The following is a 25,637-nucleotide window of genomic DNA, read 5'->3' on the forward strand; positions in this document are numbered from 1 at the left end:
ATAATTTATATCAATTTGATTGCCCATAAGCTCGCTCGGGGTAGGGAATCGTTCGGATTGACTTTACCGGCAGAAGAAAAAAACAACGCCAAAGAAAACCGCGCGCAAACATTCCCGCGGAAGAGGTACCAAACCATTCCCGCTCCTGCGTTCGTGCAGCGTAGCGCGGCAAAGTTCAAATAACATTTGCATTTCCTTGCGAATGCCGCTGGCCAATCGGCAACACCACTGTGCACCGACGTGTGCATCGGCCGGAGGACCGGATGAATAGAATCGTTTGCTGATCAGTTAGATTAAAGCTGCCCGATGCCGCTCGCTCCACTCGGTGGGCTCCCCGCAACCCGGATGAAACGGTTCTCCATAAACGTTTTATAACCATAAATAAAAATCGCCGTAATGAAAGCCAGCGAGTGTGTGCGGCTGCCCTCAATTTTGTTCTTATCCTTGCGCATCGCTCGATCGCTATCCACTAATCGCAATCGCATCGCGATCGTAACGATGTTAAGAAATTCGTTTCACCTACGATTCGTTTCCCATTCGCACAAACACGCCCTGGGGTGAAGGAAAAGGGAAGCGTTTTATGGTGGAAAATGAGCCGTAACCCAATTTCCACCTGTGCCGTCCTGTGTTCACATGTGCTGAGTGTCATCCTGACGTCGACGATCATGCATTATTTTCTCCCACTACCCCCCGGAGGGAGTCGTTTTGGGGGGGTCGAAAACGGTGCGTAATAACCGAGATAATCCAATGGTTTACTCATGCTTTTGATAGGTGGGTGATTAAAAATTCACCCCATTCGCCGGTGGTCACCGTTAGGAAACGGAAACGCATTGGTAGACCAGGCTCGACAACACCACACCACGCGTTGCGCTGTGCTATGACAACTGGCAACGGAATGCAACTTCGTTTCTAGCGCCCCTGTCGCATTCGTCATGTGTTTGTGTGTGTGTGTGTGTGCGTCAAAAGGTGTGTGCACATGGGAAGCTTTCTTTTCAATCGCCCGATCGATAGCGAAAGAGAAAGAGATTTATTTCGACGAGCGGATTCGTGCTGGGTCTGAAAGATGAATGACGGCCATAAATCCATTCGTCCCGATAAGACTAAGCCATACTTTTTTGTTTGTTTCCTTTTTGCTTGTTCCAAACAGCGTTGCGCAGCGCATTCGTAGGATATGGTGGAATGTTGCAAGGAAGAGGATATACATTTTTCTACTTTACATTTGATGCGTTTATTGATTTATTTGCTCTTTGTATGGATGTGTGCGCGCCGTTATAAATATGTCTCAGTTCCTCAGTGGTTCGATAGTGTCCGAGGTATGCAGTATTAGAATTTGTATTTCTTTTAGTTTAACATTGAATTGTACAAGCATGACTCTGGTATTGTAATCTAAATTTAACCAAACTTTCATGAAAGTTTCAAAAATCGCAAAGTTAAATGAAGCGCTTCTCTCTGCAAAGCAAATGAAGTAACAAAAACTATCAATTTTGAATATTTCTCCACTGTTCGGCATGTTCAGATGAATCTATCCTCAACCCATAACTAATCGTGTGAAAAGTTCAAACAGGGTGTACCGTTACCTCCTCCTGTTGTGTTAACGTTTTACATTTGTTAACAAAACACACATATACACACATCAGCTTCGCTTTCCATCATCCGTGCCCGCGATGCTCCACAACCAAACATCAACCAACGGTAGTGCATTGGATTAGCAGCCTCAGCAGAGCGTGATCGGGGCGTGAACACACATACACATATTTTTATGATCTTGCACACCTTTCGATTGTGATCTGATTTATTCATAAGTGGATCGTAAAATGAAACGTTCGATCGAAGGGATCGAGCAGCCCGATAGACAGCCCCCTGACAGTGCATCCAATATAAAGCCGTAAGCTGTAAAACAGATTTAGGAGATGGATTTAGTGTGCACCCGTAAGACGCAGAATCAGGGTGGCAGGGATAAGAGGGGAAAGGAGCGGCAAAGAAGTAAACTCGTTTCGTATCATTTCCATAACATCTTAATATTGTACCGATAGTATCGTTGCGCCACTAGGACCAACACACACACGCACACAAAACGGATCAATCCTAGTGCAATCGTAAACAAATTCCAGCGGGGAAAAGAAATTGCATCGCCGCCAGCAACCGGTTCCAGCCGCCGTTTCGGTTGCAACCGTTTGGTGCGTTTATGTGCGGGGTTTGTATTTTGTTATCGAGCGGCAAATAAAAATCCGTTACCCCGAAAGGCTCGCCACTGATCGGTTGAACAAGGTCGAATTCCATTCGTGCTGGTGGTGGTAGCGCATTTGCTTAAAGAGCTTAATTCTGTAACTACATTTTTAGTGTGTCGGCCAATGCTGTGTTGTGCGAATTATGAAGTTGTTCTACATAGTGTTTTCAGCGTACCGCATTTTTGCTTCAACTGTTTTGAACCCCTGCCAAGCGGGGGAGGAGCGCAGTGAAACGAATCCCGATAACCTTCATCATTGCCGATCGGATTAAGTGCGGTGTTTATTCATCATTCGCACCAGCACGCAGCAGCAGGCGCTACACGGCAGTTTGTGCCGTGTTCCGGTAGGAAGGTTTTTTTTTGTAGCAATTGTACACTGTACGGGTACAATAAAAATATGTAGACCAGAAGAGGTCGAGTTATTTGCCACATTTGCATTAGCGCTTATCAGATTATTTTACCGCGCTTGTCGAATGCATAATGTGTAGTTGCGGCTGCAACGATTGGTGTAAGGCGTCTGATTCAATCAGTGCGGGATTTTTCAACACGGCTTCAATTATCCGGTATAGGGCACATAAGCAGTGCGATACATTGTAAGAGAGTTCGTTTTTTTGCCTGTATTTGAAGGTAAAATTGATAAAATTAATAGGAGCTTGATCTAGATAAGAGTTGAAGAAAGCTGTGCAGAGTATGAGTAATTTAATTTATTTTTCATTTGATACGGTTGAACTATTTTCAACGGTTCTGTTAAATAAATTAGCTTTATTCAAATTCAAAATTAACATGTGGAAAGTTATTTTCACAATGTTAACATACCGTATGTTAGCGTGTGTAACGACCCCCCGTATATAGCACGACTCCCCTGATGAATTTTTCAATATTTGAGGAAAGAAAAGGTTTTTTTTCAAATTAAAAAAATTAAATACAACTTAATCCTTGTTTCCGATTTGTTTCAGACCATTTTTTTCGAGCTTCTTGTACATATAAGCGAAATCATTGCCATCAGATTACCTTCGGATTCTTTTGGTACTTTATGAGCTTTAGTATTTGATCTCATGCTTTTAAGCGGTTTCTTTTTAAGAACTAGAATTAGCAATTTAAGGAACCTGTGAGATCAGTTGTTTCTTCAGTTTCCTCAGTGTCCAAACCTCTTTCCTTTTTTCCTTTTTTCATTACGTATTTTCTAGGGCATACTCTTTACTTTTTCTTGTATGTTCTTTGTGGATACCCATGTACCAGACTATCTTTATTAGTAATCGTATGTAATGTCTGTGGTGTAGTCGGTAAAGGTACTACCCGTGTACAACGACCCCTTACCCTTAAATTTGATTTTGATAATTTCCAATCTAAAAGGCGTTTTACACTCTAAAATATGATAAATCAACTCATCAAAATCGATCAAAATCGATGGTGGGTTCGTTGTCTATACATCAATAGTTTGTGTTGACTAACCCTGAATAGCTTAAACGCCTAAAGTTAGGCAATTGTTAGCGAAAAAGATGCTGGTTTGGTATAATTATAAATTGATGTTTATTTCATCTTTAATCTTTAGCCAATTTAATCTTTACTCTCCTTTAATTATAACCTGTTTACTAAACAAAAATAATGGAAGTAGGACGATCTCATACTGAAAATATATGTAGTTCTCACAACATTTTCACCGTCCTGTAGTTTGTAACACACATCATAAGTGCATACCAATCTCGCTTAACCTACATTCGCGCACACACACTCACACGGGCGATGCAAGTGATTTATCAAAATGGGTTGTTGACGACGGTACGATTTACGGAACACTGTCGGGAACGCAGCGGGTCGACATGACCAGCGCAACTGACATCATCACCACCTCCACCAACACTGGCCCCCCCGTGGGGTTTCGCAGTCTCTCTAGTCGTCTAGTAAATGCAGCAGCGCGGGAGCATCGGGACGGTTCGCACTTACGCCAACAATCTTCATGGTGCGTCTTCGCCAAATGCCTACCTCCTCCCTCTACCACTGTCCCAAACCCTCCGTTTCATCCAACCCAAAAGGGAACTGTCTTAACCAGCATCTCCTTCGGCGCAACTCACTTCCTTTAACCCAGACTCGCGCATTCGCATGCATGCATATGCCCCCGTGGCTCGTTGCATGTCAGGCAAGCATGAGTGCAACGGGGTTTTTCCCTCCTGCCCTTGATTCCACCTCGCAGGAGCCATCCTTGCACGGGCACACACGGGGAAGGTGCGGGCACAACGCGCAGGAAACGAGATACTATTTGTTTTCGAATGGTTTATTACATTAGCTCACGACACGGCACAGCGATCATCTTCGCCGCGGCGCTGCACCGGACAGCACCGAGGCCCACGGGAAGCCCACAGAAGCGTGCGTGCCAGCGGACGGCTTGCGCATTGTTCATCGGTTCGGCCACGGGAGGAACAGTTTACGCCCGCTGTTTAGAGGATAGTAGGTGTTTCTTTACTCCTTGATTGTATTTAGCGGGAGGACGAGATGCGAGATCGTGATCACATTAGCATCGGAGCTACAGTTTAGCCTGATTCGTTTGGGGATGAAATTCGTTTTCGCGCTAGAATGTAGCATCCCAAGAAGGTTCTACACGGTATTAAACTCCCATCCCTTCGATGGTCGTAACCGTGAAAGGTCAACGGGACGTGTGAAAAGGCAGCAGCACACAGGTTTATTGGATTAGAATGTATCATTTTGACGATCGTATGTTCGAAAAGGGGTTTGGATATAACGCAAAGGCGAGTTTATTTTAAAATATTCTTCGGTTTTATGGAACCTTCTGCCAGCAGGACGTAGCAGAGTCAATAACAGAGTCTAATAAACCATGACTACATCAGGAAGACAAGAAGATGCACAACAAAATAAACTATAATATCATAACCTGCGTGTATCCTTCAACCGTATGTCATTTCAGAAACGCCCAAACGCTTCCAAAAAACGACAACGTCCGACAACTGCTGCCAACGCTATCCCCCCCACCCAGCAAGTGCATCAAGGTTGATGCATTTTGTCCTTTCCCACCTCCAATCTCAACCGTCCTCGCCAACCGGAACACAACCAATCCGGAAGTACAATAACCTGCATCTCACGCTGTGGTAACACAACACGCGCACAGTCGCCGGGTGTCTCCGGTCGCACCGCGTCAACCTTGGCGTTACCTTGCACACATCGTTTCCACACCTTTTGTGTGGAATCGCAAGAAGAAGGTAATCCAACAACAAAAAAGGTATCTCCGTATGCAAAGCGCAAAACACGGCGGTAAACCAAACAGACGGCCCTCCTGCAGGAGCCAGAAACGGAGCGCAGGGGGAAAATCGCAACAAAAAAGGCATCAGCCACCATCAAACAACAAAAACAAAAGTTGGCGCAGAGGCGGCAGCAGCAGCACTACCAGCAGCAGCAGCAGCAGCAAAAAACACCGTCCCTGCTTCGTCACAAAAAGCCGAAAGCCACCATAAACGACGATAATAATGCAATCCATTCACCCGACAATTGCACACCGGAGCTTTGGCGAAGCGGAGAGGGCGTTATATGGGGCCGGCTGTTCGGGAAGCGGGAAGTGAGGATGAGTAAGTGGACCTCCGATGTGCGACAAAATGGCCTTCTTTTTTATTGCGCTCACAATGCCCGCATGTACCACGGACCGCTGGCGATATTATAATGCCGACAACCCGATAATAACGCGACAAGCGTCTGTTTTTTTTTATTTCAAGTTTCGTTTGTGTCTTTTTGCAAATAAAGGTTTCATGCGTCCATAAGGTCGTGTGTTTAATTAAGTGAGATACTTTTTTTACTTCTTTCAACTTATATAAGTGTTTATTTTTTTTCGGATAGCTCTTTCAACCTTCAGCCACAATAAAACATCCTTGGCCAGCCCGTTGAATATCAATATCTATCATCAAACTGTTTATGACTTGCAAGAAGAAACGATCCCGTTGGCACTAAATGCGCTCGATAGCACAGGCACAACAAAACGCGCGCGTCAATCGCATAAATCCACCATTTGGCAAGATTTATGCTCCGCATTAACTGCAATTGCTCGTTGGGACCTGTGCGGCACACATTCTTCCAATATCAACCGAGCGGGCTATGGAGCTATGGTGAAAAGTTTGTGCCATCATCTCAACTTCGAATGGGCGAATGGGAGATGAGAATGAATGTCACAAGAGAAAGGTGTAAACATACGACCCCCATCCCCCACTCTTTTGCCACAAAGAATGCTGCCATTCGATGCTAAACGATGCTGGACGGTTCCGTTAGATGCCCCATTCGATCGGACAGGCTCCACTTCCTCCACCCCCAGGGGAGAAGTTTACATTGGTGTAAAGATCGTTTGCCTGGGCGAATAAATCCTACGAAATGGTTGCGATCGTTCTAACGCGCAGATGTGTTTGCCATTTCCATTCGGTACTTATCGTAAACACACAGGCACAGACAAGTGATAAATTTGAACAATACATTGAACCAATACAAGCATGAAGATGCATTGTCATTTGCTAAACGACATTTAAATTCACCTGCAATAAACTAAATACGGAGAGGGATCTTCCTTTTGCGGTGTGTGTTTTGTCTCGAAGGAAATTTATAACATCGATTCCTTTTCCTTCTAACCCGCTAAAGCAACAAGCCACCCATAAAGAGTGTGCAGCACTTCCTGTCCATCTTCAAAATCAATCTCTTCTTGTCCATATCGCACCAGCATCGACCCTTTCCAGCAACCCTATCGTGCGAATCGAGACGAATAATTAATTTTCTTCAGCGCCTAGCGTACGAACTCGTAGCGGACATCATACGGGGTGGAGGTGTCAGTTGGGTGTTTGAGGTCACTCGGAAGATCGCGATGCCCCAATGGCAGCACTCCCACGACCCCTGACGGACGGCCAATCGTGTGGCGTGTGTGTTCGCACCCGCAAACGTTTTGTTGGTGGATACGTCTGACCAAACGGGCGCTATTTCTCCCGCGCTCGAGAGCAAAAGGTTACAGGGGTCGTCCGAGAGGAAGCTGCCGTGTGTGGGTGCGAACCGTGAAACAAAGATGTCAAGAGCTTATCGCGGCTCATATTGTGCGGAAATCGCGAGTGAAAGAGGATATGACGTTTGCAAGAAGGCTGTATTATTTGTGATTAAAGCAGATAGAAAGTTATATGATGCCTGGAACAATGCAATAAAATAAAAAGAACATGTTTGCATTTATTGCACTATTTATAACTGAAAAAGTAAGAAACAACCTTATTCGTCTTATTCAAAAAGATAAATAAATCAAGCAGTTTCTCTCAGTAAAATAAATCTACTGCATAAATCCAATTGCTTTGCAAAACATTCCCAATGAACCTTATCAAACAACCGCGCTATCTCGAACTATCTGTTTGTGTGCACTGCTAATTCAAAAATGTAACACGAAGGCGAGACATATCGGTGTGTATGCTGGTGACAAATGTCGTCTCCGGACGTTTGACATTCTCCACTCTTCATTACATGATAATCTTCGATGTTATCTAATTTATCACAGGTTATTTTTCGCTTTCTTTTTCCTTCCTCCTCCTTTCCCATCCTCGCACATGAACACATGAACACACTTCCTATCCTTCTCTAACCCCCCCCCCCCCCCCCTTTGTTTGTCGTTCCTTCGTTAAGCCATCGCCATAAGCCGTGAAGCACGGCCCGGTGGTGCACGACGCTCGTTAAATATTCAAATTAGTATATCACATATCCAATTGGTGACACTTGCTCGCCTCTCCCTGCCTTCCCTTGCACAAAACCCCCAGTAGTAGCACCCTCCACCAACACTTTCTAATGCACCAGCAGCAAAGACAAACGAGAGATGCACACCACCATCACCCTCGCGAAAAGCCCCTCCAACTGACCTGGCCAGCGTTCGGGCTGTGTTATCGGTTGCACTCAAAATTTATGGCCTCGCCGGAGGCCAATGAATTTGCATCGGGCGTCCTCGGGAGCGTACCCGTGGCGCGTATAAGCTCCGAGAGAAAACGGGGCAAAAGCTTACCTCTCCACCTCTCCCTTCACCACACCATCGAGAAGGTTTCGAATTTCATTTCGCCCGCGGGGTTGTACGCGAAGACCACAACGACCCGTCCCCGGTATGGACACAGTCGGTTGCCATTGCTGCTGGTCGGTTACATCGCATGGTTGATGTGGTCACCGAGATGCGAAATAAAGGCAAGTGTGTCCGCCCTTCCCCCCTCTTCTCAACCTTCATTCTCAACCATACGTTCTGCGAGTTTCGTGCAGAATCGGATGAACACAAACTCTAGTTTTGCTTAATTTATGGTCCCGCCCCCACCCAAAGCGCGTCACAGTGGTGTTTGTGGAATGTCCGCACGCCAACACGTTTCGTTGACGGAATAGGTTTCCTCAAAAATCATGTGAACTTCCCCCTTCCCTTGCGTTTCTTGCTTGCTTCCCTTTTGCATTTGCCGCGCTCGCGCACTGACCCCGATTCACCGATAATCGGACACATTTATGGCTTCTGACACAATTTATTAACTTTCATCATCAGATTACGATATTCATCTCCGTTTTACGAGGGATTTTGCTGTTGTTATTGGTGTTGCAAAAAGCGAAAAAGTGGAATCGATACGAGAAGGTCGAAGCCATCAATGCCGGCCGTGAAGCAGGTGGTGCTTCACTTTTATTGCCATTCCCTCTGAGCTGGTGAAGACAGCTAATCCTTGCTTATGAAAAGGAAGTTTAATAGCAAATATCAAATCAAAGTATCGAATTTTAAAATGAAACATTCGTCCTTCAACCAAAGGGGCTTTAAAATTACCTTTCGTGTCGTTTAGTCGGCCCCCAACGTTTCAGTGTTGATGATAATCAAAACAACTGTAAAGCCCCATCCCCTATCGCAGGTACCAGGACCGCGCATCAACGATTAGATTAACCTAGCCTATAATTCAATACAAACTACACGTCAAACGATTCCAACCCATCCGGGCAGTGTTTTGAGAAAACCCTCTCACCCCGTTTCATAATCTCATTCCGCAACCATTGAGCATTCGCCCGCTTCTGCGGGGCGTTAAATGGCCTACCGCCGGTGGCCATAGCCCCCGACCAACGGACCGTTTGCCACCCCGTAATGTGAAGTTCGTGCCCCCTCCCTCGTGGCTTCTCGATACGAATGCCCTCCCATCCCGTTTTCAATTAAACGGAACGTAGCCTTTAAGAAAACCTTGACCGTCAAAAGGTGGAGGTTTAAGCGCTTGGCTAGCAATTATTTTACCCAACCCCCTTTCCCCAGCCCTTTAAGGCGACCTCCAGTGCGCGGACGCCTGCTGTCGAGGTTGAAATTTGCCCCGTCCTGGTCCAAGGGTGGAGCGCATTTATCTTGGGAATCTTTTTCGCCAAATGAGCCTGGAGTTTCCCGGTGTCGGGATCGGTGACGGCAAACGGGTGTGCTGCCCCTGTGTGTGTAGCTTGAATGGCTTACATTCGCCATCATGAGCATCATCATTCATTTGTCGAGAGGATGCTTCGCTCCCGCTCCTTTCGGGAAGATTGAAACATTGACCTCTTGCGGAGAAAACATTCTTCATTTGTTAAACCATTTTTGTGTGGTGTGCAAATATTATTTCACTCAATGGATCGGTTGATTTATGTTTTAGTTCGCAGAATGCTGTGAGATCATCATATTGACGAACCCATCAGCTTGATAAAGTAAAAATAAAGTTGAAAAATTGCAGAGGATTTAAATAGTAGAAGGGTAGTCTGATATCAGTTGCTGCTGAAAACAATGGTCGCAACATTATTTTTTCGGAAGAAAAATTTAAAAATTTGGTAACATCGAACAAGCAAAATTATCGTTTGTTATTATAGCATTTCTCCGTAATATACCCGCTGTTAAAAATACGATATTCATTGACCAAGGTGTACTACTTGCACACGTTATCAAAAGGCCTTTGAGGCCTTGCAGGCATTTGAGGCCTTGTGCTAAAATTCTTTTGTGAAAAGACAGTTTTGCTTTCAGTTTGCCTTGAATCGTAAAAAGAATTTGCCTTATTTCATCAGCTCACCTGAATAGCCTGCAGCTTCTCCAAATTTGAAGCCATTTACTCGAGTTTTTGGGGATATATGCTAAGAAAGCTTGACAAAATTAAGCATTTAAGGTAGGGCGAACTCGAGCATCGTTTGGTGAACGATTTGAGACGAAATTCCGAATGAAGTTGTGCGTGCGACTTGCAATGACTTTGAAAAGCGTTAACGGGCCATTTTCAAAAACAGGGGAAAATAGATGAACTCAGCCAAGTGCAATGTAATTTTACTACTTAAAGATGCTTTAGACATCGATTTCGCAGATAAATAAAATCTAAACGAAGAGCATGTTTCTAAGTCGTGCGAGGTGATAAGCTCTCAATAAAATCTGAAATAGTTTCAATATTATCCCTTAGCCCTTAAAAGGCTTTAATGTTCTTCCACTCTTTGATTAGCAGCCAGCGACTCTTTTTGCATAAGTAATTACCCCATAAACGTTAAATGCTTTATACAGCCCAAAGCTTTCTTCCATACAATTAAAATCGACTATAAACAATGCGCCGGTACAAAAAATAACCAATCAATAGATATCGTATCGCAAACAATTAAAAAAAAAAAATCAGAGATCGTATGCGTGTCAGCAAGTAGCTACAAGCATCTACACCCCATCCACGCAGTGAAAAAGATGAAACGCACTGTCCGAGTTCATTTTTCCCTCCCAGCATGGTCTCATAACCCCCACCACCACAGCCATAGAAAAATCACAACCATTTATCCCGCATTAAAGCCCTTTTTTGCTTGATTTATGCCGGCCATAAACGCCGTCCCCTCTAAGTAAGCTTTCATAAATAATGTCTAAATTATTCAACCGCGTAAATGCTGACACAAAAACGGCATCGGCAAGTTACAGACAAAACAACAAAAAAAAACAACAACTGCTGCGTCTCTGTGCGCCCGCGAATAATCGAGGTAACGACAGAATATCACCACACTACACCGACGAATCAGCAACTGTAAGTACCGATTGAGTGGCGAGTGGTTGTTTCTTCCAGTGCCCTCCCCCTTGCCCCCCCCCCCGCGTTTGTGCCGCGAGAGTATTCAAAGTGTGGTGGCAAAATAATGTTTTCCCTTTTGCTGACAGCCCTGTAGCGAAGAAATAATCTGCACTTGCCGGGCCATAGCCGACCGATTCTGTCATTCGAAACGGTTCGGGCTTGGTGCGGTTCGTGTCCTACCGGCAGTTGCAGTCTTTTGTTCGATGAAGATCTGCGCATCAAACGCGATACAGAGCGTTCGATACAGAGAGAGAGCAAGAGAGAAAGAGAGGAGACACGGCCCAAAATTGGTTGGCGAACGAGACGTCCCAAACTGGCAAACTGACGATTATGTTTGCCGTTGCACCCGCCGATGGTCAATTACCATTTTCGCGCATTGAACACACACAGACACACTCCGAAACGAACGCGAACCGCAGCGTTGTGCCTGCGTGCGTAGTATAAAAGGTAAATTCACCCATCGTGATTCCCGGAATGTACCGCAAAAGAGGAGCTGCTGCCCTACGCGGGGAACTTCCCGGGAAGTCCCTTAACACAGCCTCTTCCATGGTGAATCTTTCGCCAGTGCGGGATCGGACGTGAACCGTTGGCCGTACGGTGGCATGCAACGAGCACAACCATAATCGAAGCCCGAGAGAATGTCCACATTTTGCATTCACGCATTTTGCGGTGTAGTCCGTTTTTCCCGCCGTGCCCGCGGTTGCCAGGATCGTACACATGCCCTTAGTTTTGGATGTGCAGCTCCCGGGACGGACGGACGGACAATTGCTCGGATGGATGCTGATGCGGATGCTCATGAATTATTCAAAGCGCGCGCGGATGGCGAATTACTCCTCTCAAAGGTGCAAAAGCTATTCTTTTTTTTTGTTTTGTACGGAGCCCAGGCTGTGGGGGAAAATTCTCCCAAACCAAAAGCGAACGGTTTTCCTTTCCCAACGTAAAGAGAGTGCTTAAACAGTTATGAATTGGAAAGATACGATACGCCCATTTAAGCAAACATTCTTTCCAACGAACCGCTCATAAAACGCTCGCACATCAAAATAGCTTAATTTATTTTCAGACATAAAAGTTTTTTTGTTGTTGTGTGATTCCAATAAAATACTTTCTCACTTATTGCAGTTCGAAGTTTTCCACTGTAACAGTATAAATCAACATTCTACTAAAATCCACCACTCCCTCCCTCATAAAACATTTATTGCACTTTCTTCAGCTCAACCTTGCCGCGATCGGATCGATTTCTTTAATGAGTAACGGGTTTTAAGGCATCATAAATTCTGCTCCACAAACTTCAATGTGTTCCACATTCTTTAGTGCAACATCGAGATCCAAAAAATTACCTTGCAGGACACAAAAAAAAGCAGCAAGCTCCCGAACCATATCTTTAGCTGTTCACCAATTTTACAGTCCTGCTGGAAGCTTTTACTTCGCTGCACTTGTGATCCATATGGCGGCTTTTGGGCCCAAAACTGTATCACTCCCGGTACCCACCAAACCGGAGATCGCAATCCGATTGGCCCCAAAATCCTTTCCACCTTGCCGCTCCTTTTTCCGGCTCCCCGCTTATTCCCCTCCGAATTCCCCATTTTCAACCGTAGCAATGTCTTTATAGCTTGCCGTTCTCCGTCTTCTCCTGCCCGCTGGCGACAGTTATCGATTGGTAATTAACTTTTAACAACATATTTCCACCGTCCGATTTGGTTATCGGTGCGCGGGACCGCGGACGATGATGATGACGACGGCCGATGGTCACGGGAGTGTTTGATCGACTTTAGCCGGTGGTGTGTTGTGCGAGCAAAGGAGTGAGGCAAAAAACCGTCCGACCGCTTGCGTGTATGCAAAAGCGGCAAGAATGGACAATACGCCTGTTTTTATTTGCCTTACGAGGAGGGTTTTTTGTCCCCCTCTCCTCTCCGATACTGTTCGCCTGTTTTGGTTCGCTTTCCTTTTGCTTTGCGCACATAAAACGCTACCAGATCGATCGAAGGCAAAGTGTCGTTAAGAGCCGAAACGATAAATGATAATCGCAAGGCTCATGTTCAAAAGGGGATCTCCTTTTACTCCATTTAAGGAGATTTCGTTCGCCGGCCATCAATGCGGGCACCAATGGTTGATGATTTTGTTCGTTTGCTTGGTTGGTTGGTTGAATGGTAGGGTTTTTTCAACAGCTCGCTACTATTTGTCTTACTTTGGCATTTTTGCTTTTCTTGTTTCTGTTTTGCTGCTTTATTCGCAGGTTTTCAATACATTTTATCATGCTTCTTGTTCAGTTCATGAATTATATAATACCATTTCATATTAATGATTAACATCAATTTATTAAAAGCAAGCATGTGAGAACAAATTGACACACACAAGACAAACCGAACTCAAATTCAACCATGGAAAAAGGAATGTGATAAAAAAGTATTATATTCCACACAATCGACTGCATCTAAATTCCATGTGTTCTAAAACACGTATGTATGTATGTATGTATGCATATACCATCCAGGTCAATCACTCGATTGAAGTCTTTGTGGTCAACCGCGAATTAGCGAGACGGCTTCGAAATCTTCAGCCGAACGGCCCTCAACCACCATAAAATAACAAAAATCCACCGAAAAAGTAAAAAGCAAAAGGATCCAAAAGGATAATAAAATCCTCGCCGATTCAATCTCACGTTTCACCGAAGTCAATTGTGTAATTATGACTCTGGCCAATGTTGATGATGATGCGGCTGATGCCTTCCTCCCCCCCTCCCCCTCGACTTCCACCGCCATTGATGGTGATGGGGTTTTGTGGTTAATTTGAGCCCGCTCTCGTATGGCATCTTTTGCTGTTGCACTTTGCTGGGTACAATTTAAAAACGATACGTCGACCAATTGCTGACGATTTTGGGCCTAAAGGAGGCTGTGGTTGTACAAAAAAAAACAGCAGAGATAATAGTCTCGGTTCGTTATCTTTTAATCAGTTGATCGTAGAGCGCGAGATACGACCGGCTCGGAAATGCAAATGATGAGAAATGAAGGCGGTGAATGAGATGCAATTCACGAAATGGTGCAATTCACAGATGCAATTCACGAAATGATGCAGTGGTTTCATGCAGTTGTTTGGAAGTTGGGAAACGTAGCTATTCTGCTGTTTTTTTATTATAAGAAAACACTTAAGGTTTGCATAATTTATTAAATTCAAACAGTAATTTCTGTAACTGTCATTCTAAACCCTTAATAGACTCCTACTGCAGATGAATTATGATCATGTTGCACTTTTTTAACATTGTTAACCCTATCGCAGCACGCATCGGTGGGAAAGCTAAAATGCACTCGTTGTGATTAAACTGCATCGGCGTAATAGATTTACATTATCCATTTATCTAAAACTCCCCTCCAAACTCTTGCCTCACACACCGCACACCGGGCGAAAGCGTTAAACACTGTGTAATCCTTTCACTTTGACCTTTCCGGGAGACCTTTCGAGCTGTCGGGGAGGTTGTTTTTTTGCTGCTTCTTCTTCCTGTTCTTTCTAATATATTAACCGCACTTCAGCTCAGCCCAAACGGCTACCCACCCCACCAGCCCATGGAAAGATGAATCGAACGCATCGATCAACACAATTTAATGTACATCTGAGGCTGCACTTCGCTGTACACCCAGCAGACCCCGCTGTCCGATAACTCGCTGTTCTGTGGAGCAAACACACTCTCACACACACACACACAAACTGCCACACATCAAGTTCATTCACTGTGCAATTGCATTCGGAGATAAATGATCGTCCTTACCCCCGGGGCCACTAGCTGCAGCCCGCGAGCCAAACTCTGCCGGGAGGCATCCTAAGGGCGGCCAATGCATTACAGTACCGCACGAGGACGAGGGCAAGAGCGGCGCCGGAGGGTGAGAAAAACAAAGCCAAACTACTAGACACGAGTCCCGGCTGTGGAAGGGTTTGGGAAAAGCACAGGGTGGAAAATTACTTACCCCCTTTGCCGTTAAACGAAATCATTACATGTAATGTTTTTTTTGGTTTGTTGGTTTCTTCCTTTTCTGCCTCTATTGCCACCCTACTTGCACGGCTGTGATTTGCACTCTCGACTAGAGACGGCTCTAGTCCTCTCCCCTTCTCCATCGAGTGAAGGTACCACACTAATCGGAAGTAACAAATGTGCATCGATTTATCTTGCTGCTCGTTAAGAATGCATGATTATTTCTATTTGATACTTCCTTTGGAGCGCTGCTTGCTGTGGGATTGCTGCAAAAGGGTCATGTTTGTTTTATTCTACACTTGGTAGGTGCATTTGAAGAGGATTGCTGGATTGTTGTAAAGTTCTTTATCGTTTTCCAGCTCTATTCAACATCTATTCAACCCCAGCCAGTAAACAGCTCTTTATTAAGCTATCAGTCTATTAAGTATTCAATGTTCCAACAGTTTTACACCACAATAACAATAAAACAATAATTGTAATGTTCAAAAAGTACAAAATTTAACATTGAAGCTTACTCTTATTTAAGTCAGTTTTTTTAAAGTAGCATAAAACATAAAATCATACGACCCGTGATGCATGAAGACAGACCCATTGTGATGGATCAACCTTCTTAGCGTTAACTTTAATATTCCTTAATAAATCAAGAATGACACATCGAACTCAATCAAATACGAGTTTATATGTACAGTAGATAGATGAAAAGCATTGTTGATTCATAGAGTTTAATCTTTTTACGAGCTTCATAATCTAATATTTCAAACGTTTTCTCTTCCCAAAAAGTTAGAAAAATAAAAGAACACGCAAAACAGCTTACACCTTACCGACTGCAATATAACCCAACCTTCAGTTCAGTTTCTCCTTAGCCCTCGCTGTATCATCTAAAAACCCCAACCGGATACATAAAACCACCATTCACGTAAGAAACCCATCAAGACCGGCGGGGACGGCGCCCAAGCCCCACAAGCGCTTGGTAAAATTTAATTTATTTTTCATGTCCTAAATGGGAATTTAGCGTCGCGTACGAACATTATTGTCCAGCCGCGCGTTTGCACAGTTTGCACGCCGTCCAAACGGTGTAACGAAAGCACTCTTACGCTCTCCCTCGCTCTGTTGCTCCTCATAAAACAGTCCTGCTGGTGCCATTTCCCAACCGTTTCACAGTCCACGGCACGAAACCGCGTGCACCGTTGCCGTTTCAGTTCGGCACAACCGACAAGTGACCGCGCAATAAATTATCTACCAGTGTGCACAGTTTGGGAGCGATTCGTGCTAAAACGCTCTAGCCACCACCTAAAGGATGGGGTGCAACGTGCGGCACAGGGTGTGGACAGTACTGGTGCTCCTTTGCTGCACGGTGCATACACACACACACTCACATTTTTACAAGCCACCTTACATGCATTCCTGCATGTGGTGGCCGCACCACAGTTTAATAGTTTAATGAACCGTGTAAAACAAGACCAATCAACGCCGTTCATATTAAGCTCGTTTAAGGATTTGAAGCAGCCCGGTGCGCACAGAACACTGCACAGTTTCCCAATCGAACGTCAGCTGCTCGATCTCGGCAGCGGCCATGACATCATCGATCGAGCTTTCGATCGATTGCGAGGGTACCATCGTCCAAACGGTACACGAGAGTCGTTGAGCGGGCTGGAGCAAATGTCTAATTAAAATAATCATAAAAACTAATAACAATAAATTTTTCAGCTCGGCTCGCCAAGAGGCAAGGATGTAATTATTAGGTGTAATCGGTGCGGCTCTGGTCGATGTTTATTGAAAACCCCCCCGTCGTCTTGTGTTACATGGTTTATGTAACGTCCCGATGTGTATCTAAATCAAAATCTCCAAACTGTTTGCGGCTGAAGCGAACACATTTTGCAACCAATCGCACACAAATTTATTACACTGTGTTTTGTAAATAAAAGCACATCCCTTATTGATCATTAAAATGGATTCTACATAATATTGCCAGTGACTGAAGGAATTATCCATAAATTTAGTATGCACCATTACTTAATGGACGTAACCTTGCACACGATTGACATTGGCAAAACGGTAACCAATAAGTACCTTCATAACCCGGGGCGATCGTTAGTTGGCAAACGTTACCATACGTAAATGGACAGCTTCCGATCCTCCCACCCTGTCCGCACTCTCGACCTCGAGGCCAACCGCGAAACGTAAAAAGGACACCACTCCAACTAGGTTCTCCGGAAACGACTAAGAACACCAGAAGAAAAAAATGACACAAACCACACACACACACTTTACTAAATGGAAAACTGCCATAGCAATTTAGATACCAAACGTGCCAGCAAGATGGATCTACTTCTAGTGCTACTAGTGCAACACTAATAACAAAATAAAAGTCCACTCAACAAGGCCACAGCCGTTTTGTCACCGCGGCAGTGTTAGCCCTCGGCAAAAGGTTTGGCCCTCCGCGGTCGAATGCGCTATTTTGGAGTCCATTTCGCTCACCCATAATCGCTTACCGGCTATGACTACTGGCTCGTAATGGGTACGCGGTTTTTATGGTAAATCTAATTTATGTTTCCTCAGCACATAAATAACGTTTCGTGTTTTTTTTTTCTTCTTCCTCCTTCCTTTACTAAACAAGCGCCCTCGCAGGAGCTTTGTTTCTCTGTCCATGGGCTAGAAAACGCGGGTGGCTTCGCGCAAGCTCGGTGATTTATTAAGCAAAACGCTCCCTCCTAGTCCACGGTTGCAGCCCTTTGAACCAGCGTTGAGCAAAGGGTGTGTGGGGCGCCCCCAGGCGAGGAACTCCAGAAGCTGCAGCTCAGGACAGTGGAAACCAATTTGCTTCGCGCGTTAGTTCACTGTATCGCTGGCGCAAGGGAACGAGCAAACGCAAACGAACATTAAATGCATTGGTCTTTCTTCTATAGTGCACGCTTTAGTTACGCCCCCGCGTCCAGTGTGTGTGTGTCAAATGGAGCCGAAACAAAACGGACAAACCCAACACTCCCACGCTCTCTAGGAGTCTAACCAAATCGTTCGGAGTGATTTGGCGTTTGCGAAGAAATGGTGTTTCTACGCCACGTGGGGTGAACCCCGTGCGCTCATAATTCATCCCGAAATGTCACCTTAACAATGGGGAATACATGATCATTTTGGGTGCAGAGCGAAGGTGTTGTTCAGAGGCGGAAAATGATGGATTAGCAGTGTTTTGTGAGTTTATAAAATTCATCACATTTTCAGCATCCAGACATCAATATTAACTTTATTTTGAAGCTTCAAAGCAATATCCAAAATCAATAAATAATTACAATTATTGTTCTTTTCCACCTCCCTTTGCTTTCAACCCTCTTCGAACACTCACTGATCATATTTTCAACAGACAAAAAACATGAATGAACGAATCAAAATCACTGTTTGTACTCTTGCCCTTACATTTCTTGTTACCAGCATTGAGAATCAAAAAGAAAAACCGGTCATTTGGGCTTGGATTGTTAATTTTTTCGATTCCTACACACATATTTTCACAATTCTACCAACTTCCCCATCTCTCGTTTGCTACCTGTTGTACGTTCTTAAACGACACTTGAGACAAAGAGCAAACATCACCTACCAGAAATAGCAAATACGTTTCGAATTGTACATTTTGTAATGATTCCTTGGTTCGCTCCTGAGAAAATAACACGCAAACACACAAAAAATACCTCTTTTACCATTCGAATGCGATTGCAGCAACAATTCCATCATCGACAAAATGCATCAACACACATTTCTCCCCCACGTGATTGTGGTGTTCGGGTTGTCATCCCTGTCACTTCCTCAAGCGCACTGCAACAAAAATGAGCAACCCGTGCGAGAGAAGTAACAAAAAAGAAAACAACCAAACGACAGGCGCATTACAATGCAATGCACACATTCATGATTTCACAATGACGTACACAAAACACAACACGCCCATTGACGAGCGCGAGGGCTACACGATCCAATGCACGCGCGCTTTGCCGTGGCACTTTCGCAATGGAGCTCATCAAACTCGCGGCTGTCGGTAGAGTTTGACAGACGGGAGAACTGTCATTCCACGCTCATTCCCGCTCCCACCGGTGGCTTGGGAAAAGGGCGCGAGGTTCGCAAAAATGTACCCGGCCAACTGCGCACCATCTGTCCGCTGGTTCAGCGCAGATTCAGCGTTCGCCGTGAAAGACCTGGAACCATCCTTCGGATCATAAATTAAATCACCAGCAGCCGTGGCCGGGCTGCTTCCGCGCGAAAACGTCCAAGGAATGCTGCAGCATCGGCAGCAGCAAAAAGGCAGAAAGACTTCAACGTCCGATCAAGCGAGGAAACAATAATTCAGCTCACAGCAATCGGGCCGCGGGGGCCAAAGGGAGGGGCCTCACCGAGCGAGGGCATATAAATTAAGGCACTCGAACAAATCAACGAAAAGCAGAAGAAGAAGAAACATAAAAAAAATGACAAAAGGTAAAACAAGATGCACATCCACCACACAAAGTGAATCAATTTGATGATTCGATGAAAAATATCACGTGCAAAAAGCGGAAGCACTGTCTCGCACGCAATCACACACACACACACACACACACACACACACACACACACACACACAGACATGGGCACAAAAAATGCACCACAAATGCAGCGTGTATTGCAAATGGTGCTTGGGAAGTGTAGTAGTAGCAGCAGCAGCAGCATCACTACCGCCAGCCACAGGCCAACTTCAACGACGCGGAATCGCTATCGAAATTTATTCGAAATTAAATTACCATCGAATTAGTATTCACAAGCGCACGGTTATTATGAGAACGTTGACGATTGTAAATGCGAGAAACGTTGCATGAATTTGTAATGAGAGCACCGCCCTTGCACATACCCGCAAGCTCATGCCGATGCCCCAGCATTGTGTACCGATGCGGGAATTTATGTATGTATAACATCGTTAACGATTGTCTTGCGATTGTGTCATTATCATTATCTCGTTGTCAATGCTTGCCCGATGCGCGCAGCTGTGGTTGGATGTGCTTGGGAGTTTCCCTCCCATTGCCGCATCACTCCCCCTCGTTCTGCACAGGCACACACACACACAAACTCACACAAACAACATTGGCGAGGCGAGACACAAAAAAACACTCGAATCCCTTCCCAGTGCAACCGTTGCAAGAGATCCCCCGAAGCCACAATTGGCCGCGTAAGGATGCTCGTTCCCGAGGGCGCATCGATACCGGGGCAGGGGGATGGGAGTTGGCTTTCACACCGGGGACGGTTGGGTCGGTGGAAGAGCGAAGGAATCCTTGGAGAGGCTGCCAACCGATGCTGCCTTGTACGGCCGCACCCGAGGCCGACTGAAAATGGTGAATTGTGGTTTCGGTAGCGCGGCATCCCGCCCATTCTGCACGCCACCCGATGGTGTCATTTTATTGCCACAGACCTTCACCAGCCTTCGTCTGTGCCTCAAAGCACAATTCCCTCATTTTTTTGTTTTTTTTTTTGCACTTTTGCTGTATACACAGACACTCTTCTTCCCATTCTTTGGATATACCATTGCAACAAGAGCAACTAACAGGGGAAAGAGGGGAAAAAATCTGCTCCCAGTGCGTCTGGGTTTTGTTCTTGAGAAATTGATCATGAATTCACAATCAATCAAATGGACCAGATAAGAAATAGGGCCAGGGAAGGTTTTTTTTTGCTCGTTCGTATTTCCTAGCTCTGCAAGTGATCCGCACAAGTGCTCCCGTTTTTAGTCTGGTGGCGCGGTTGTACATTTCCAATTAACTCTTAATGACATAAATATCGAATCGATGGGTAAAGTTTTATCGGCAACGAGATCGTTGGAAAATATGCTGCACTCTGTGTACTCTGTTTTTTGTCTTCTTCTTCCTTAAGCGCCTTCACTGTGTCTTTACGATTGATACAAACAAACAGACGCAACAGATGTTCATTAAAATGTGTAATTGATGGTTGTTACAATCGCGTCGGTAAATGGGAGATGGTTAGGTATACATATTCAGTCAATTAAGACACACAGGCTACAAGTGGACTTACAGTTGACTTATATGGGTGCGGCATTGTGTGGGAAGAACTACAACATCGTAACACAACAAGCTCAAATGTTTAAGGAAATAGTAATGACTTATTTGTCTTTTAGTTGTATCACTATTTGCAATGGATCTTCAAAAAAATGTGTTTGTATGCACCATCAAATCCAAATGTAGGTAAGCATACATGATTTTATATACCTGAGTATTGAATACTGAACATTCAGATGCATCCTTTGACGATTTAGCTCGAACGCTTAACGAACTACATGATAATAATGATGACAGAATAGTACGTCAAACCGTAACTAAAAGTGATTAAATCAATGTTGCTTTTCTTATACACCTTTTGAATCTAATTATTGAACCAACATGAGTTATGTAGAAATAGTCAAACAAGTCCCCAAGCTGGTGTTGACTAAACGCCTGAAGGTATGCAATTGTATTTACATTTTTAGGTTATTCAATGCAATCATGACAAAGCTTGAAATGTATTGTAGTCAACCAATTAGATACCAATTTGATAAATTTTGAATGGCCACTCACCTTTGCTGCAGTCCATTGATGTCCTCCGGGTTCATGTCCGACGACACAACGTACACCGTCGTACCGTCCGGGCCTTGCTGCTGCGTGTACAGATTGCTCTGCACCACGATCTGCGTACCGTCCATCAGGCCGAGCTCGTTGTTCGCGTACAAGCTTTCCAGCCCCTTCTGGTCGGTATAGATGACCGTTTTGTTACCCTCGTTGTACACGTAGTCGATCTGGGGCTTCTCTTCCTCAACCGAACCGGGCCCACCGCTGCCGGCACCGCTACCGGCTCCCGACACCGCTTCAAAGTGTGGCATTGCCGCCTTGGGATCACCGTAGATCACGTTCTTGGGCTCTCCTCCGCCGAGCGCATACACGATCTGCTTCGTTTGCCCGGTTTGATCCGGTGCAGCGCCAGCCGTTGCGTAGATTGTCTGCGGCTGATGGGCGGCGTGCGCATGACCATGGTGCTGCTGCTGCTGCTGCTGCTGGGGCTGATGTTTGTCCTCCACGTCCTTCTCGTACTGCAGCACCGTGGTGGGAAGCTGTTCCTGCGGTCCAGCACCAATCACGCCGGTCGAACCCCCGGTCGTCGTGTAGATGATGCCATTGTCCATTCGGTTTAGCAGCTGGTCAGCGGTGGAGATGGCAATGCGAGTCAGGATTGTCTCACCGTTTTCGTTGCGCGTGATGATGTGATGCTCCCCGTTGATGATGTCGCGGCTGATTATTTCCTGATTGCCCAGCAGCCGCTGAATGTGGCTGTCCTCGAGCAGTCTAACACCACCCTGCTGATGCGCTTGCTGCTGTTGCTGATCCTCGGGCGATAGTCTACCGAGATGATGGTGCTGCTGCTGCTGATGCTGCTGCGGATCGCTCGCATCGGTACCGTTGATAGTTGCCGGCAGCAAACGATGCCCATCGATGATGCCGCTATCGTCCGGGTGGACTTGCGAATGCTGCTGGTGATGTTGCTGATGCGGATCACCCGGAGACATTCGCTGCAAGTGCTGTTGTTGCTGCTGCTGCTGCTGCTGCTGCTGCTGTTGCTCTTCAACTGCCTGTTGCTGGATCAACCGAGCGTGGAGCAGATTCTGCTCGGCAACTGCATGATGTTCGCTTGTGTGCAGTTGATCAGGAGAAGCCATTTGTTGCTGCTGCTGCTGCTGCTGCTGTTGTTGCTGCTGCTGCTGCCCACCGTGTACGATCGTGGTGAGCTGATGATGATGTGGATTCACCACCAGCTTATGCCCGGCAACACCGGCAGCAGTGGTGTACACGTAGACAGTGTTCGTATCCTTATCGTACACCTTCTCCGTTGTGCCATCGTCCGGCAGGCTCATATCGGTGGCACCTTCGTGGACGATGTGTGGTGACGTGACGGCACCAGCCGTAGCTCCACTTTCAGCAGTACCACCACCACCACCTCCACCACCATTATAATCTTTGTGCAGATCCAGCACACTCACGGTCGTCATCGTGGCCAGCTCGGGTGGAGGCGTTCCTTCCGCACTGTTCGATTTCATCTCCAGCGGTGCGTTCGCTTCCTGCTGCAGCTGCTGGTGCTGATGGTGCATTTCGGGCGATGCAGACATGATGTTTCACACTTTCTTTCCTCTTTTTCTATTGCACTTCTTTAGCGTGAGTGCTCGTTTTTTTGGCACTCCCGTTCTCGTTCTCTTACAAAATATCTTGAATTTGCACTGCCGACGTTCGTATTGGCACAGAGTTCGTTGTCACGCACACTGGCGAATCACCAGCAGGTCATGTTCACACTACAAAAAGATCGAATACAAACGAAAGAAAGTATAAATTAGTCAGCGTCTAGGTACTGCTGTGTCGTGTTAGATGGGTTCATTTGCACGTTCCGTGCACGGTGAGCCACCGCCGTCATTGGATATTTTGTTCTGATCTTATCATACAAACGGCACCAGTCGAATGGGGCGGAAGATTTATTGCTTCACACTCTCCAAGCGTACCCATAACGATACACACAAACACACCACCACCACCATCTCAAACAAGGGGAAGGGTTTTTCATTTTCGCATATGAAAAATTAATTGCTCAAGCGACGAACCTAGGGAAAAAACGGATTATAGGATTTGAAGGTGGTTAAAAAGATACGACTGTAGACATGCTGCCAGCTGCTTCCCTCTCTCTTTTTTTCTCGATCTTACCCTTCTGACCTCATTCCACAAGTCTGTGTCCCCTCCCCCGAATTGTGTCCACGCTATGCAGAACCAATAAATTTTGTTATCATTCTCAACGCTACCTGGTACGCGCTGTGGAAGTTTCCGTGCATGTAACGGAGCTTTAATCGCGATTTGCAAATCAACGACTGTGGAGCGGAAACGGCACCGCAGGAGCCGCGCTGGGCTACCGCGAGCGGCGGAAGGTTAGACTGAGAAATAAATATCTCACTTTGCCCTCGGCTCATGCAAACCGTCTCTATCGGTTCAGGCATATGATTTACGAGCTTGGTCCGATCCAGTGTCATTTGGATTGCTGGACGCGCGTTCGGCCCTTTCGGAATGCACGGGGAGACCCTTCTGGGCAATCGATCCTAACCCGTGAGCACAGGTCGAAAGGATTACGGGCACACCTTCGACGCGGTGCGCAATAAATAATGGTGATTGTTCGGATATTTCCACCATTGTTAAGACTATTTGCACGGATGGGTGTGCGATATAAAGCGAATCAAACCGGGGCGGGGACTCCACTTCATTTGGACACTTACATTCCGATCAATTTGTAGCAAAACATTCATCGAACGATAAGGAGGCGGAATAAGTTGTTAGTTTTTGGGATGGAAATATTTAAGCAACTGCTTGCGATACTTACGGCAATGGAAGTGATCCTCGTTTCCTTTACTTTTCATCAGTTTAACATTAAAAATGAGACACAGTTGCAAATTTGTATGATGACGCTTGGAAGCCGTGTTTCACTCCAGCTTCAGCTAATTTACGTCACGATATCGATGTCGCTATGGCACAATGCTTGAGTGTGTTTGAACTGATCTGTGCTACATAGAGGTGGGTTCGCTGGTTGCTACTTGCTGTGCTTGGACGGAAGACAGAGATTCGATGTGGTACGGGAAAATTCTACGCTCGTTTCACGATAATTCACAGAATTTTAATCACTGACGCACTGGACGGAAGACGTTGCGTGATTGGTGTTTGTGTAAGATACTGTCGATCACATGGTTCTGATTGTCTTTGCACTTAACCGCTCCGTTGATGCTTCATCGGTTGCTGAAGCTTCAATTGTTATGGCATTTCGTTGTGTAGTTGAATCTGAAACGAGAAAAAAGAACTTCACATTAATGGTACTGCTCGCTTAATTGATCGAAGGGTTCCGTTAGCTGATAAAAGTTAAAAAAATGGAAATAAAATATAAAGGATTACCAAAACCTTTTCTGTAAGGCAGTATAGAGATGCGTGTAGTATTTTTAATGATAAAGTGCCCTAAATCTTACAGTCAACCTACAGAGTGAATCTATCCATCGCATGTCTACTACACTATGTCTGAAATTCACAACCTGTGCGGCTATGTTTTCGCATTAAAAAAAATATCGCAGGAAACTGTAATAACAATCATTAAAACAACATACTTCCACGAATCCTCAATAATACACTTTAACACCAAAATAAAACTCTAAAATGTATACCCCCGGCGATAATGTGCATTGTTGCCACAAGGATCGTTATGGAGACAAAGCAGCCACCACCCTTTGCCTTCGGATGAACTCTAACGGCCACCAAGCGAGCCGAACGTTCGCTGGGAGGAGGACGCCCCCAAATGGCTTGACCCCATTAGGCGGCCGCCCGCCGTACCCGCCGGA

The 25,637-nt window shown here is 45.5% G+C and overlaps 1 protein-coding gene and 1 long non-coding RNA gene across 8 annotated transcripts in view; one reads left to right on the plus strand and one right to left on the minus strand.

Moving 5' to 3' along the window:
• The window catches only part of LOC120953224 (protein grainyhead), a 186,055-nt gene that overhangs the window by 126,668 nt on the left and 33,750 nt on the right, over nt 1–25,637 (minus strand). For all 6 annotated transcript variants that reach the window (XM_049607582.1, XM_049607581.1, XM_049607580.1 and 3 more), the window contains 2 exons: nt 24,638–25,089; nt 21,811–23,570 (listed from right to left, as the gene is read on the minus strand). In XM_049607582.1, the coding sequence (XP_049463539.1) occupies nt 21,811–23,390 (1,580 nt within the window). In that variant the 5' untranslated portion in view covers nt 23,391–23,570; nt 24,638–25,089. The remainder of the gene's footprint in view (nt 1–21,810; nt 23,571–24,637; nt 25,090–25,637) is intronic.
• LOC125906856 (uncharacterized) overlaps nt 1–25,637 on the plus strand; it is a 264,465-nt gene that overhangs the window by 59,271 nt on the left and 179,557 nt on the right. The window lies entirely within an intron of this gene.

The sequence above is a fragment of the Anopheles coluzzii genome, chromosome 2 (assembly GCF_943734685.1).
Source record: "Anopheles coluzzii chromosome 2, AcolN3, whole genome shotgun sequence".
NCBI lineage: Eukaryota > Metazoa > Arthropoda > Insecta > Diptera > Culicidae > Anopheles > Anopheles coluzzii.